The 16,082-nt window shown below is 30.9% G+C and overlaps 2 protein-coding genes across 2 annotated transcripts; both read left to right on the top strand.

Annotated features, from left to right (window-relative positions):
- Nucleotides 1–1,461: 1,461 nt before the first annotated feature.
- LOC125866806 (eukaryotic translation initiation factor 3 subunit F) lies at nt 1,462–5,788 on the top strand. The gene is made up of 6 exons (XM_049547157.1): nt 1,462–1,785; nt 3,835–3,914; nt 4,370–4,599; nt 4,948–5,069; nt 5,154–5,267; nt 5,416–5,788. Exons 1-6 carry the CDS (start codon nt 1,564–1,566, stop codon nt 5,503–5,505), a joined length of 858 nt encoding a protein of 285 aa, XP_049403114.1. The 5' UTR covers nt 1,462–1,563; the 3' UTR covers nt 5,506–5,788.
- Nucleotides 5,789–8,823: 3,035 nt separating this feature from the next.
- LOC125866795 (uncharacterized acetyltransferase At3g50280) lies at nt 8,824–10,318 on the top strand. Its single transcript, XM_049547144.1, has one exon. The coding sequence runs from the start codon at nt 8,873–8,875 to the stop codon at nt 10,244–10,246; it is 1,374 nt and encodes a 457-aa protein (XP_049403101.1). The 5' UTR covers nt 8,824–8,872; the 3' UTR covers nt 10,247–10,318.
- The last annotated feature ends 5,764 nt before the right edge of the window (nt 10,319–16,082 follow it).

Genomic DNA, 16,082 nt, shown 5'->3' on the forward strand with positions numbered 1-16,082 from the left:
TCTAAAAAGATAAAAAGCAAAAGTCAAACATTTATCAAAGAGATTGTTCCTATCTTCCACGATTTTTATGATTTTTTTATAAAATTAAAAAATTTATAAATTTTAATTCTAAATTTGCTTCAATTTATCTCACAAGAGAAACTTTAAGGCCTCTTCGTCAACTCTCCTTTGAAGTTAGTGGAAGTGTTAATATATAACTATGATAATAAATTAAAGAAGGTACTCCATTTCAAAATAAATAAATTTTTGGATTGAATCGCACTCTTAAAGAAATTTAGTTAATTGTATTAGCGAAAAAAAGGTAGTAAATATATTCTTTAACTTTATAATTTTGAACGAATATATTTACTCATTTAAAGAATTGTGCATATATGTCTTTATTGTCTAATAAATTATGCATGTATATAGACCATTCTTATCTAATAAATATTTGTTTCTTTATATTTTGATTCTGCTCATTCAAAATTTTGATTTGTTACTAATAAAAATTGAGAAAAATAAATCGAAGAAAGTATATGACAGTGATAATATATTCATTTGATTTGATATAAATATGAATAAATTTTGACCATTTATTTTCGCTTTATAATATACGTGTTGGGTTGATTTTCCATTGTTGCCCGTGATACAAACATACAAAACAGTGCAACTTTTTCCAAGTACCAAGAATTGACATTAAAAAATAAGAAAGAGTGCAATCTTTTTTGTCTTGTGTTAATTTCTTTCTAATTTGATTTTAAAGTTAAGCTTTTTTAGTTCTCAACTTTGGACCTTTAGGGCTCGTATAACTAATTTTGAAATTAATTTTAGGCTTACCTGTTCTATAAGAGAACGGTTCAACTGATTAGGTGGTTTGGCGCATTATTTACTGTGCTCTATTTAAAGCAGTGTGCATCATTTGGGGTGATTAAAAAGAATCATACCCTATTGATAGTGTCCATGTCCCTTAATAATCAGGCTACCCTCGGATTCTTCCCTCCAGATATTAATGAGGTGGGCGGAAAGGAGAGCCCAACTTATAATTATATACGGATACAGATATTCCTTGTCATTCTAATCTTGATATAGTTCCAACAAGCCTATTCTTTGACTCTCATATATGGTTGAGATGAAATCGTATGATAACTAATTCTGATTAATTTAAGATGAGTTTATCTCATATTTGGTTGGATAAAATGCAGGATAACTAATTCTGATTAATTTTAAGACTAGTTTATCTCATGTTTAGTTGGATAAATTGCAGGATAAATTATCATAGAACTATAGTGTTATTTTTATACTATATTGAAGGTAGAATAACAATCCCCTGATAACTAATTCAAAATAACTTGTTCCCATTCAAACGAGTCAATACCATTGTCAACTTCAACCGTACCAGAAAAAGCCCAAAATAGTCTCTTCTCTTGTTTTTGGGTTAGAAAAGAAGACCCGGCCCAAAACAAAGCTTCACCCGTGTTTTCCAATCCGCAAAACCCTAGCAACTTCACTCACACACAGTTCTCTCCATCTTACAGCTCTTCGTATTTTGCTCGCTCACAGTACGAAGAACAGCGGATAACAACAATGGCGTCCAGCGATCAAACAGTGTTGCAATTTTTGCCATCATCAGCAAGCTTATCGGCTAAAGTTCATCCTTTGGTCATTTTCAACATCTGTGATTGCTTTGTGAGGCGCCCTGACCAAGCCGAGCGTATCATAGGCACTCTTCTCGGTTCTGTATTACCTGATGGTACTGTTGACGTTAGGAATTGTTATGCCGTTCCGCACAGCGAGTCTCAAGATCAGGTTTGCCTCTCATTACTGCAGATTCTCTTAATTTTAGTCCTTTTTAGATTGATTTTTCTGGAATGAATCGGAAATGAACTGTATTTCGATTGTAACTCTTTCTCTCCGTTTGGATGATTTTTGTGTAATTTTTGGTTAACGACATGAATCAAATGAGCAATTTTCAGTGAATTTTTCGAACTTAGAGAACGTTATTGTTGCTTATATTGCTTTATTGATAAAATGTCGCTGATTAGGCTGCACATTGTGTTTGTGCATTATATATTGGGTCTAGACCATGCAAATGCTATGTGAAAATACTAGGAGAAAGGAATATATTTGGCAGAATTGCAGTTGCATTTTAGTAACCCTGTGTAATATTTAGTAGTTTATAGATCTTGTTAGCTTTGTGTGTGTGACTTTGAATTTTATTTTTTGCTTCAGAGCTTAATAGTTCAGGTGTTTTGAGCCAATCAGTATGACAAGAAACTTAATGTATATTAATTCAAGTGGAGAAGTATAGATAGCGTCCAGTTTGCACCGTGTTTTTCTGAGGTGCAGTAAACGAAGAAAACTTAAGGTGCATTAGTTAGAAACTAGATAATTTCATCTTGCTACTGTGTTTTTGGTGTAATCAGTTACTTTTAAATGATCCCGTCTCTATCATTGATGTTTTAGACTCATTATAGACATAGGATCATAAAATCATAGATGTAGGTAGTACTTTGTAAATATGGGGATGCTACAACTCTTGTAAGATTCGGATTCTAACATATATAGAAAAAGTTACCAGTTTCAAAAAAAAAAAAGAAACTAGATAATTTCATGTTTGGTGTCATTGCAAAGGACTTATTTGGTAGGTTTGGGGTGGGGGTAGGGCAGAGTTTCAAGAGAAGATGAAGGACTTTTTGCAGCAACGTGTATTCTGTAATCTGAATTCTTATTGCTTGTTTGTGGCTTGAGCTAACCTGTAAATATCACCAGTGTTAACAATTTTGTACAATATAAAAGTTATATCTGGTTCTTGATCTGTCTTAACCATATCTAAGAAGTGATCAGATAATGGATCCATTTACCCAGTGCCTTTCACTGGAGTGACAACATAAACTCATGGAGTGACGGTCCAACTAATAAAGACCTTAATGTTCACCGAATTCTAATATGTTAGTTGTTTCAGTTTTCTTTCTTTGCTCTTAGTTACAGTTGTTACTTTAATTGATTGCAACTAAGCTCCTTCCCCATTGCATTTCTAAAAGAAGCAATTTCACATAGAAAGTCTAGAGATGAAAATGCAAAGAAAGAGATAATGAAAAATAGTTGAAGTTATGTAGATGTATCAAACTAATACACCAAGATTTGCTTGGATAAAACTGTTAGCAAGGTTTTGGAATAGGTCCGAAACAATTGATGTTTTGGGCTTGGGCACATGAATGAAGGAATTCACTAACTCCTATAAATTAAGACTGGTTTGACTAAAATACCCTTAATTATGATTTTATTTTCTTAGTTGAGATAAATATCATGGTGATTAGGAATGTGTCAAAGGGAAAATTTGAGAAAAAGAATTAAAATACCTTCTTGGTTTTGTGAAACATCAATTGTTATGGAACCACTTTTAAAACATCAATTATTTTGGATGGGAGGGAATAACAAATAGTTATTTAGCATTTAATCGTAGAAGTCGAAAGTTGAGGTAAATGCCATGAGAGAGGGAGAGGGGAGAAATACCTGCATTTAACCTTATATTTTTAATTTGGAGAGTGGTTGTTTTTTGTTACAAGATGGTGTCAAGAATGAATGACATGTCGATGAAAGAGTCTGCAAGAACTACACAGGCACACAAATTTATGTAGAATTTTTTTATATGTTCTAAATACTCTTATAGCTAATACATCTTACAAAAATGTCTTCAATTCATCCTGTTTTGCCAAATTGTTGTTTCTTTTCTCGTGATTGTATTCTTAACTCCATGATTCTAAAACGATACCCCCATTTGTAATATAGAGCTTGTTGTAATGTGCTTTTATTTTATTTCTTTTTCTGAACTTTTGGGCATGCCTTCTTTTAAAGGTTGCACTGGATATTGATTACCATCATAACATGTTATCGTCTCATCAGAAGGTGAATCCAAAGGAAGTGATTGTTGGATGGTAATTCTCGATATATTTATGCCCTTTTATTTTATGCTTTTGTGTTTATGCCCCAACTTGCTTGGAATTAAGGCACAATTGTTGTTTGTTTGTTTGTTTCATCTTTTACATTTATGCTACTTGAATATTTGGTGAATAATCTGGAATGATGGAAATAGTATTTGTTCGGATAAGTGAAACTGAGAGGAGTGGTACTAGCCACTATATTTTGCATGTACAAAACATGAAATAATGACTGCATTTTTCAAGATACAATGCTTTCCGCCTTCATTTATATATTATAAAACATTAGGCAACTTTTCCATGTTCTTTTTTCCTTGAACATCCCACAACATCCACCCTAAGTTTTGGTTGGTGGACTTATGCACCTCCTATTTTGTGTGGTAGTCAACATATCAACACTTCGAATACTTGAGCTGATGAATTTGTGGATATCTCATGCTTAAACATTCCAGGTTTTCTACTGGTTTTGGAGTCTCTGGTGGTAGCGCTTTGATCCAAGAGTTTTATTCTAGAGAAACTTCAAATCCTATACATTTGACTGTTGATACTGGATTTCAAAATGGGGAAGCTTCAATAAAAGGCTTTGTCTCTGTGCATTTGTCTCTTGGAGATCAGCCACTTGCTGCTCAATTCCAGGAAATTCCATTGGATCTATGCATGGTTGAAGCTGAAAGGGTTGGATGTATGTCTCTACTTCCCTTCCCTTCCAAATAGAGTAGGCCCTATTTAACTGCATATTGACTTAGCTATGTCCATGTACATTGGTCAGATTGGATGGAAGAGGGGTTAGGTTATATGTAATTGAGAACTGTTGGTGGGATTTTCTTATAACGATGAGGGTTGATCAGGGGTATTTTTTTTGTATAAGCAAATAGTTATTCATCTCAAGTATATTATGCAAAAAGTAGCCATATAGTTAATGTGTTTAAGTCGGGAAGTAGTGTATAGATAGATTGGTTGAAGCAATAGGTTTTATTTCCTGTTCGCAATGGAAATCCTTACTGGGACTTTCTTGTGCCCCTTGATGCAGTTGATATGCTCAAGACAACAACTGTGGACAAACTTCCCAATGATCTTGAAGGAATGGAAGCATCAATGGAGCGATTACTTGCTCTTATTGATGATGTCCACAAATATGTTGATGATGTCGTGGTAACAGTAACTTTCCCTTGCCTTAATTTAGCAAGCTTCTATGGTTTTTCGTCTCTAAGTCTTCATATTGGGTTTCATTTGTAGGAAGGACGTGTACCCCAGGATAACAAAACAGGAAGATTCATTGCTGATACCATGGCTACAATTCCTAAACTCTCACCCCAAGCCTTTGATAAGCTTGTGAATGATGGTCTTCAGGTAGTGTTTTTGTCCCTTACTATGTTTATGCCGTTGCTTCCCTGCCCCCTTTCCCGACCCAGAACGTAGGTAGGAGACTCTTTACTACTGGTTAAGTCACTTTGGTTCGATCTGGGTTATCTTACCCTGAATTTATCTTTATTTGTAGGATCAATTGCTTTTGCTGTATTTGGCAAGCCTCACGAGGACTCAACTCAGCTTTGCAGAGAAGTTGAATACTGCTGCTCAGATTCTGTGATTGATGATGATTTCATTCTCGTAATGCAAGGCCAGATTTTTGACCGGGTGACTGAATGGTCTGACTTTTCTCTTCGCGATCAATCGTCTTGATAGACGAGTCTCATGGGTTTCAAGTATTGGCTCAGAGTACTCAATAGGTTAGAGGTCAGAGGTGTAAGGATACATAATTTTCCATCTTTTTGTAATCGTCTTTCATGGCATTAACAGTTGTTAATTGAAAATGTCCAGGACCTTTGACAGCTCCAGTTCGATTTTTTTTTTCCCAAACAGAAAATAGTAAACTTAAATACATAAAACTTTCTTGAATTTGGCACAATTTGCAACTTGCACAACCTAAATTATGCTATGGTTGTATTACATTTGAACTATTATTTTCCGTCTATTATCACCTTATTATGTACATTATAGAGAATTATTGGAAACACTTCTAAACTTAGCATGGATCATTAGTTTCATTCTCAAATTATTGATACTTTGATAGTCTTAAAAACATTCATTTATTGAATTAATTGAACTTAGATACACCCCTGATCTTTCTACATGAGTGAAATACATTCCTAAATTTTCGTTAAGTTTGTTGGTGTTTTCAACACCTTTCTCGGCATTTTATTAAGAGCTCTATACTTTTACAAGAGTTTAAGACCACTTGCTATGTTATGTGGCAGATTGGGGTGTATCTAAATTTAGTTAGTAAAAGAAGAGGGATGTTTTTAAGGCCGTAAATAGTTCAGGAATAAAAATAATAATTTGCACTAAGTTCAGAGGTGCTTTCAATACTTCTTCTCTTTTAAGTTTCTTCTCAGTGTATGGGAGCTAAGAAAGAAGCAAAAAGTGTTGAAGTGGTTTTGCTCATATGGATTGCAATGGCTAGATCGTATGCTATTTTTCCATCATTATTTTCTTCAAGTTAAGAATCTTTCGAAAACGTTTTTTTTACTCAAAAGATAGGACATAACTTTAATTTAGAACCACAAGATTAAATTTTATATTTTTTTCTTAATTTTTGTTCCAAGTCAACCTATAATACTACTTGTAGATGCAACTGTATTAATTTGTTTTTTGTTTATATATCCAAATATTCCTAATTGGATTAAATTAAATAGAATACGCCGACCAATCAAGAAAGAAAGTTTTGAGGATCATTCTGGGCATTAATAAACTGAACTCTTAACTGGGATCATGTAGAACACAAGCTAAGTAGTGCAATTAATTAATTAATTAGTAATAATTAGCAGAAGTATATATATTTCATATTTGTCGAAGTATAAACACATACATATATTTAAAAAAACACAAAAAATCTATAGATATTTAAAATAATTTATTTTTTATGATATATTGTTGTTAATATGTATTACTAAGATATTTAAAACAATAACTTCGAAGTTCGAAGAACTTGATAAGAAACAACAAAGTTTCAAAAAGAGTATTTTCAAAACAAGAAACTCAAAACAGTAAAGAAAATAGAATCCGAAAAAGATTAGAAAAAATATATAAAAAAAATTCTCAAAGAAAAAAATCGAGCCCACTGAATTCACAGTGTTTCCTTAAGAAAATTATTCTCCTCAAGTACCTGAGGTTAATGGAATATATCTTCCCAGGATAGAACGATCTTATTCATCGGTATATTGATACCTAAAACTACAGTGTCAGCGAACCACTCAACGGAAGTAAAGTACACTAGAATTTGTTTGTGGAAAAGAAGTAGTTTTGAAGTTCAGAATATTCGTTTTGAAAAATAAGAGGAAATTTATCAATTTATAGACAACAAATGATAGTAAAAAAAGTCACAATCCTTTAAAAAAAAATCAAAAATTATAATTCTTTGTAAAAGTTAAAAGTCACAACTTGTTATAAAAATTATAATGTTGCATAAAAGTTGCGAGTTTTTATTTTCATTCACACCTTCTGAAACTCAACATATACTTCTCCATACACGAATAAATAAAAATGAACGGAGAGATACTTTGTTATCGTTTATAGTTAGTTGGGCATCGTGCCAACCAGTCATATCTTTCAAGTAGCAGTATCCAAAACGAAAAGACACCAACAGCAATCTTTACAAATGCATGAATCAAATTCCGTAAATTCACTAAAAAATGAGTATTACATAATACTAGGGGTGTTCACGGTTTGGATGAAAATCAATTTAAACCAAAAATTCCAATTAAATCGATAAAATAAAATTGGTTTTATTTGGGTTTGGTTTGATTTGGTTTTAGATTTTTAAAAATCGATAGTATTTGATTTGATTATGATTTTATTCGAAAAAATCGAAGAAATAACCGAATCGAATCGATAAATTATATATATATATAAATATATATATATATATTTAATTAATTAATACACATACTTAATATATTGTTTTTATAAACAATTTTAAAGATCTTATACATATTTTCATTAAAATTTCTTTATAATTTACTTATTGAAAGCAAAAATGTCCAAGATGAAACATTTATCTTATTGATTTCATGTATATGAGTGTTTATGACAATTATTTGTGGGACTAAAAATGTTATTGTCTCTTTCTTCTAGGCCAATATAGTGAATTTTAAAGTTTTATTGATAGTAAATTTAGTGATAGAAAGTTCAGTAATTTAAGTCATTCTAACTATTTTTCGTTTTGAATGGATTGTTGTCACTTTTTTAACATTTTGAATGAATTGTTTTTTTTTATTTTTGTGTATGATTAATAACTGAATAATTGAACCAAACTAAATCGAAACCGATAACCACCAAACCGATAAATGTATATTATATTTGGTTTGGTTTGGTTTTGATAATTTTAAAACCGACTAAGTTGGTTTGGTTTTGATTTTGATTAATAATCAATCCAAACCGACCCGTGAACACCCCTACATAAGACTGTGAACTCATTTGTTATTACTCGAATGTGAAAGCGAAATAAAACATAGTTTAAAATATTAAGTTGTCGCTATGTGCAAGAGTCGGGGAAAAGATGGATACGATAATCTAATGTACATAGTCTTATTTTATATTTCTGTAAGAGATTGTTTCCACAATTCGAATCTTATAACCTGCTGATCACATAAGTGTCGAAGCTTGAAATTTCCTTAAGCATATAATTTTTCGACTAAAAATGTTCAAGGAACCACCCTAAAATCACTGTAGATAGACCACTGAATCACATGACAATAATTTTATCAGTTACTGTTACAACAAAGACTTCACCTTCATTATTACTCGTACAGTATATTTTGAAATGCAGTCCGCCCAAAATTAAAATATAAAATAATAAAAAATGGATCACTAGGTCAACAAATGCATGAATCAAATTCCCTATATATAGCCCTCCTCTTTCTACTCTCACTTCATCCTCAGCTTCAAATTAACTAACAATGACTACTGCACCTGTAGCTTTGGTCTCCAAATGCACCATTTTCCCGTCGGAAAAATCGTCACTTCCCGATCTAAAACTCTCCGTTTCCGATCTTCCTATGCTCTCTGTTCACTATATTCAAAAAGGTTGTTTATTTACTCGTCCACCTTTTCCTATACCTCAACTCATTTCCCTTCTCAAGCTCAGTCTTTCTCAGACTCTCACTCACTTCCCTCCGCTCGCGGGGCGATTCGTGACAGACTCAGATGGCTACGTCTACATTACTTGCAACGATGAAGGAGTTGATTTTGTTCATGCTACAGCTACTCACATTTTCATTCGTGATGTCATAGGCTCTATTGATGTTCCTGATCATGTTAACGAGTTTTTCCCTTTGGACCGAACGGTTAGCTATCGAGGGCATTTTATCCCTCTTCTAGCTGTCCAAGTGACGGAATTAGCTGACGGCGTATTCATTGGATGCGCCGTCAATCATTCCGTCACTGACGGGACTTCAATTTGGAATTTCTTCAATACATTCGCTGAGGTGAGTAGAGGTGTGAAAAGGATTGTAAGGCAGCCTGATTTTACACGTGATTCTGTTTTGATTTCGAATTCTGTGCTGAAACTCCCGGCTGATGGCCCTGAAATCACGTTTTCCGGTGACGCTCCGTTGAGGGAGAGGATTTTTAGCTTTAGCAGGGAATCGATTCTAAAACTCAAAGCGAAGACGAACAATCAGAAATTGAGTTTCGACGGAGAAATCAACATTGTTGAATTGATTGCAAAACAAAGCAACGATCACCTGAAAATCAAAATAGAAACAGCTGAGATTTCATCATTTCAATCGCTATGCGCATTGCTCTGGCGTGCAGTAACACGTGCAAGGAAATTCCCACCTTCGAAAATGACGACATTTAGAATGGCTGTAAATTGCCGTCACCGTCTCCAGCCGAAGCTGAATCCGTTATACTTCGGCAACGCAATTCAGAGCATTCCGACTTACGCATCAGCAGGGGAAGTTCTGTCTAATGATCTGTACTGGTGCGCGGAGCAATTGACCAAAAACGTGAACGCGCACGATGATATTATGGTGAGGAAGTTCGTAGAGGATTGGGAAAAGGATCCAAGGTGTTTTCCGTTGGGAAATTTCGACGGAGCTATGCTAACAATGGGGAGCTCGCCGAGATTTCCAATGTACGAGAATGATTTCGGGTGGGGCAGGCCAGTTGCTGTTCGGAGTGGACGGGCGAATAAATTTGACGGGAAGATATCAGCTTTTCCGGGGAGAGAAGGAGGAGGAAGCGTTGATTTGGAGGTGATTTTATCGCCGGAAACAATGGATGCCCTGGAGTCTGACCCGGAGTTCATGCAGTATGTTACTGTGTACTGAATGTTACTGTAATTATGTCGTGCCAAGTTAAATATGGATAAATAAAAATAAACAAACGATTAAAATAGTATACTTATTTTTCGAATTGCTGTTATAATGTCCAAGTTCATTTAACTACAGAATCAAACTATCAAACTATTGCCTAATAGTCGTAAGTGTACCTATTTCATGATTAATCTGATTAATATAATTTATGAATTAAAAATTAGGCTGTCTTTTAAACACAATCGATTAAAGTCTTTTAAATTTTTTTAATTATAAATTGAGTTAATTAATTAATTATATAATTAAAAAGTGGTAGGTAATAGTTTGAATACAAGTCTTTTTTATTTAAAAATAGCTAAACTTTACGTTAATTATTCCTTGAATTTAGCAATTTGATAGCTAGGCTTAACAACCCCTATCCACTTGATATTGATATGACAAAAAACGTGAATATATTCTCTTTTAGATGCGTACGAAGGGCGATAATCGAAAAATCAAACTTTTAAATTAATGAGATAATTAGAATTAACATGATTTTACCTAATTGTTATCATTAATTAGTTATAAGGGTTTATGTAAATATCTTCCAAATTTTCTACTATAGCCTTGGAAAATTTACCCATTCGGAATCCGATTCCGACATTTGATCTGAAATTCAAACTCACTCGGGATTTGACACTTAAATTGTGATCTACCCTCAATCCGACTTGAAGTCCAGATTGGGTCTTGAATCGAGGTCGGGAGTCGGGTTCTAAATAGAGAGTCGAGATACCGAATTAGTATTAGGAATTGTTACTCGAGACATGAGTTAGGGGTGGAAAGTTGAGGTGTGAGATTGAAAAGAGTTTTCGAAAATATTTTCCTTACCTTTTAGAGATAAGTCATTTTTCTTAAATTTGAGGAAAATAAGTTGATTCGGAAACATTTAAATCAATCAAACATGAGAAAATTGAAAAATATTAATCAAACACTCTCTAGTGACAATAGATTTTCCTTTTTATCGATAATATTTATTATCGAAAAGCATTTACAGTAATTAAATTAATGTAGTTGTATTCAGAGTTGCTAAAACTTTTAGCGACATTTATATAGAGTATTGATTATAAATATTTATATTTATTATTGCCACTAAATATACTATAACGATAATTATATTATTATTGCTAAATAATTATCACAAATTTATTATTTATTATGGTTTGACTTGATACTGTATATTCAATACTACATTTATTTCACATAACAATAGAGTGACTATTATATTCTACTATATTATAAAAGGGAGTTTAGGCCTAAGTATAATATATAATATTTAAGATTGAGACTTTCTTGAATATTATATATTATATTTATTATATAGTAGAACTTGGGCATAAACTTCCTTTTAAAATAGTATAGAATATATATATATCTCACAAATGAAAAAGTCTCAATTAAGGAAGCAACATATATCATTTACAAATGACTTAAAAAGCTTTAAAATATTTAAAAGTTATATAATAAAATAGGTTGACTCTCAGAATTCTATCAGGCTCATATATATTGGGACAAAAAAAATAACACATATCATTTTAATATTACCAAAAAAGTATTATAAATAATAATAATTAACAACTTAAAATATCTTAAAGAATTTTAAAAGGGTTAATTTTGTAATTTTATCCATATCACATAAATTAGGACAAAGTGACCAGTAATATACATTATTTCAAAGTTACATAAAAATATTATAAATCACAATAATTAATAACTTCAAACATTTAAAAAAAATATATGAAAATTTGGATGACTCTCCAAATTTCATTTGTGTCACATAAATTGAGACAACAAAAATAACATATATTGGGTCCATTTTAATTTATTTGTCTTATTTTTTTTATATTTAAAAATTGCGTAAAAATACTACAAAATCATAATAATTGACAACATAAAATATGTTTTGAAAAAAAATTCAAAAATAAAAATACTATAAATCATGATAATTGACAACATAAAATATTTCAAAAATGTTGTATGCAGGTAGTCTTATTATGCCTTAAATAGCGTCAAAGAAAGTACAAGTTTGTGATAAAAAACTTATTCCTTTATCCACGCAAACAATCGCTCCAAAAACTAGATTATTAGCTCCAAAATATACCATTTATATTATTGGGCTCGTGCATAGTACGGGTAACATTATCTAGTTATAATATAAAGACAGCATAAATAAACTGGAACTATAGGTCAAATAATTAAATAATACATAGTAGTACGTATAATATTACTAGTAGATACTATTTCTACCTGTGTACTGTATTTAGTTTATGTCTAATTGTTCATAATTGGATTAAATTAATGCGCCGACCAATCAGAAATGATGGTTTTGAGGATCATTTAAAACACAAGCTAAGTTCAATTATTAAAAATATTTTAAATTATTAATGGAATTAATTAAGTACTAATTAATTAGTTTAAGGAGAATGACAGATCACATATTACAACGGTAAAAAATAGCGCTTGTTAATTTTTTTGTCCTATTTTTGATTTGGCAACGGAGTTTAGAGCATTCTTACTAATGTATCAATATTCAATAGGGGACGTATTAGTGAAAATACGATTACTAATTGTTATTTTCTTGGTTCACTTTTACTTGTTCATTATAATAAAAATAGATTTTTAGTTTTATAGTTTACCTTAGAAAATCACGAGATAATTTATTATTTAGTTTCTAATTTACCCTTATTATTAACTATAGTCATTTTTCAAATTTATTATAGGTTTAAAAAGTGCTATAGTAAAATTGTTGTTCTATTATATTTAGCGACAATAATAAATATGGATATTTATGATCAATACTCTATATAAATGTCGTTAAAAGTTTTAAGGACTCTGGATATAATAATATTAACTCAACCGTCACTAAATATTTTTGCGGCAATAATCGAATCTACTATCACTAAATATATTTTTTGTTTAGTTTATTATTCCTTAAGAAATATACCATGTATCTATGTCAATATTGAACAAGTAAAAAAAGACGAAACCCGAAAGGTTGAAATATGTTATCACTTGGCGTGTGGAAGTTCTTTGTCAACTGATAAAAGGAGTATGCATCTAAATCATGACAAATAGAGTCTGACCATATTAATTAATTAATATTCATGTTAATGACTAAGTTTACAATAATACATAACAATATTAGTATTGTTTAAAATATTTGCTGTTTTAAGACGTAAGTATAGAATGACAGCCCCAAAACAGATTCTGGGATCAGGGATTTGTCCCCCCTAAATATATATATTATATCATTTATACACTAATTTTATGTTAGTTATTTTGGGCAAAATAGATTGGGATTCCCTTGAATTTGAAAACATATCTAAACTTTACACTAGTCATTTTTTGAACATGACAATTTGATACTATTGACCATTTTAGTTATTGAGAAATATCGAGAATAATTTTGATCTTGGTGTAATTATTAGTTTGATTTTCGAATTATTGATAACCACAAACTCTTATACTTGACTAACTAAATTTAGATACATTCTCGATCTGCTATACAACATAGCAACTGGTCACAAACTTTTGTAAAAGCATGTGACTTTTAATAAAAAGCTGAGAGAAGTATTGAAAACACATCTAAACTTGGCGAGAATTTAAGAGTGCATTTCACTCATATTACAAAATTAGGAATGTATTAAAATTTAATTAGTCAAATAAATAAGTGTTTTAAAAGCTGTCAATAAACCCTACAAAGATGAAATAATGCACACACTTCAGCTGATACAGCGTACATTAATTAAAGATTAATATATTAAGCATTTTTCATCGTACTATAAGTAGTATTATATTGTTCAAGTAATTGAATAGTCCTAACAAAATAAAGACTAGTATAATTATTATCTTTAAATATCCTTCACAAATATCGTTAACTGTCATTCACATGGAAGCTGAAAAAACATTAATTAAGGTTACTTTGACACCTTAATTTGTCACTATTAATTAATATGAAGACATCATATAGGTGGATGTAGAATAGTATCATCAAAGATTAAATCTAGTATTTCCGACACTGAACATAAATTCACATATTTAAATTCCAATAAAATAATGAATTCAATTTGTTCATTTATTGATTGGATTAGAGTTATAGAACACACCGACCAATCAAAAAAGACGGTTTAGAGGATCTTATAATACAAGCTAAGTTCAATTATTAAAAGTATTTTTAATTAATTAATTAGCAGAAGAATCTGATTAATGGTGAGGAGATTCCAAACTATGTTTGTAATTATAAGGAGAATATAATGGTTACATTATACAGAACGATAAAAGACAGCACTCGTGTATTTTATTTCCTTCGTCTCATTTTAATCGTCATTTAGCCTAAAAATATTACGTAGTAACGAATTCAAGACAACCTCAAAGACTTTTCGCAATACCTTAACCATTAGACTAAATATTTAACTTGTGTTTAGAGATGTCAATACTCAATGTATATAAGGCCAAAATTGTAATTTTCTGACAAAGAGGTGTTGCTTGACACCCCTTCGATATGGGTGGGTCCACTCCTGCCCTCAAGTCTATATTAAGTGAGTCACCGAGACTTTTTTCATATTCAAAATAAATCATTTAAAAAAAATCAAGAGATTTTTTGAGATTTTGTTTTCTTCATGTTTATCATGTTTTTTAAATGAGGGTTCTTAACTACTTCACATTTTGGAGGAGAAAAGAGAGAAAAGCAAGCCAATTTCCTTTACTTTATTATTAAACGTAAACAAAGAATCATTTGACTTTTAATGCCGAAATCTTGAAAGTTAATAATTTGAGAATAATCAAAGGATAATAGTGAAAAGTAACATTTAGCTTTTGTTATTAAATTTTTTTCTTATGAAATGTTTCGACAATTCACATAATATGGATCTTAAATATCATGAAAAAAATTAAAATGTGTTTGAAAAATAATTTTAATATCTCAAAAAAAGTATCAAATGCATGAATCAAAACAAATAAGAAAAGACAGCAACAGCCACCTCCACAAATGCATGAATCAAATTTCATAAATTCACTAAATACATGAGTGTTTTAGTTTGTTTAATTATAATATATGATAAAAGTCTTTTAATTAAAGTATTTCCATTAAAAGTTAAAATTAATTAATTAAAACGTGGTAGACAATAGTTTATATTGACTACAAGTTTTCTTTTTTTGAAAATTAAAAATTGGCTATTTGTAAGTAAGAGAGTGAGAGATTCCAACCCATTTTTTGTAGAAAGGACGGCCACCGTACAAATCATTGATTTGTCTTATTTGTCTAACAAATACTCTCTTCGTTTCATGTGACAATTTTCGAATTTCGATCGAGATTTAAATAAGTCTATTTTTTATCGTAAATTTGCTATAGATCTTTTAAACATTTTAATTACTAATTATTGTGACTTATAATACTTTTTATGTAGTTTACAAATAAATAAATTTCATTTCAAAAAATTGAAGATTCTATGCGCAAATTCACGATCAAACTTAAACTGTTTGACTCTCGAAAAAAGAATGGCACATAAATTGAAATAAAGAGAGAAAAGAATTTTACGATAATTATTTTGAGATCCAAATTTCTTATCTTCATACGCAAATTATTGAATAAATAATTTTTCTATCAAGGTTAAGAAATTAACTAAGCATTTCAACCGCAAAATTGAATACATAGATTGAATCAAATTCATGTTGCTTGCCTTGAACAAATAGGAGGCGAGAGTCACAGGTCGCACAGAAGAATATCAAACATAAAGATGCATATTTTTTCATGTGAAATATTCCATCTTTCGATGATTATATTATTTTTTGAGTAGGATGAAAAGGGGTCCTCATA

This window comes from Solanum stenotomum, chromosome 6, assembly GCF_019186545.1.
Source record: "Solanum stenotomum isolate F172 chromosome 6, ASM1918654v1, whole genome shotgun sequence".
Lineage (NCBI taxonomy): Eukaryota > Viridiplantae > Streptophyta > Magnoliopsida > Solanales > Solanaceae > Solanum > Solanum stenotomum.

What these genes read in the sequence shown, in the direction of transcription:
- LOC125866806 (XM_049547157.1), top strand. Translation starts at nt 1,564, where the DNA reads ATGGCGTCCAGCGATCAAACAGTGTTGCAATTTTTGCCATCATCAGCA. An exon ending in AATATGTTGATGATGTCGTG is followed by an intron (nt 5,070 to 5,153) that starts GTAACAGTAACT and finishes TTTCATTTGTAG; the next exon opens with GAAGGACGTGTACCCCAGGA. An exon ending in TTGTGAATGATGGTCTTCAG is followed by an intron (nt 5,268 to 5,415) that starts GTAGTGTTTTTG and finishes CTTTATTTGTAG; the next exon opens with GATCAATTGCTTTTGCTGTA.
- LOC125866795 (XM_049547144.1), top strand. Translation starts at nt 8,873, where the DNA reads ATGACTACTGCACCTGTAGCTTTGGTCTCCAAATGCACCATTTTCCCG.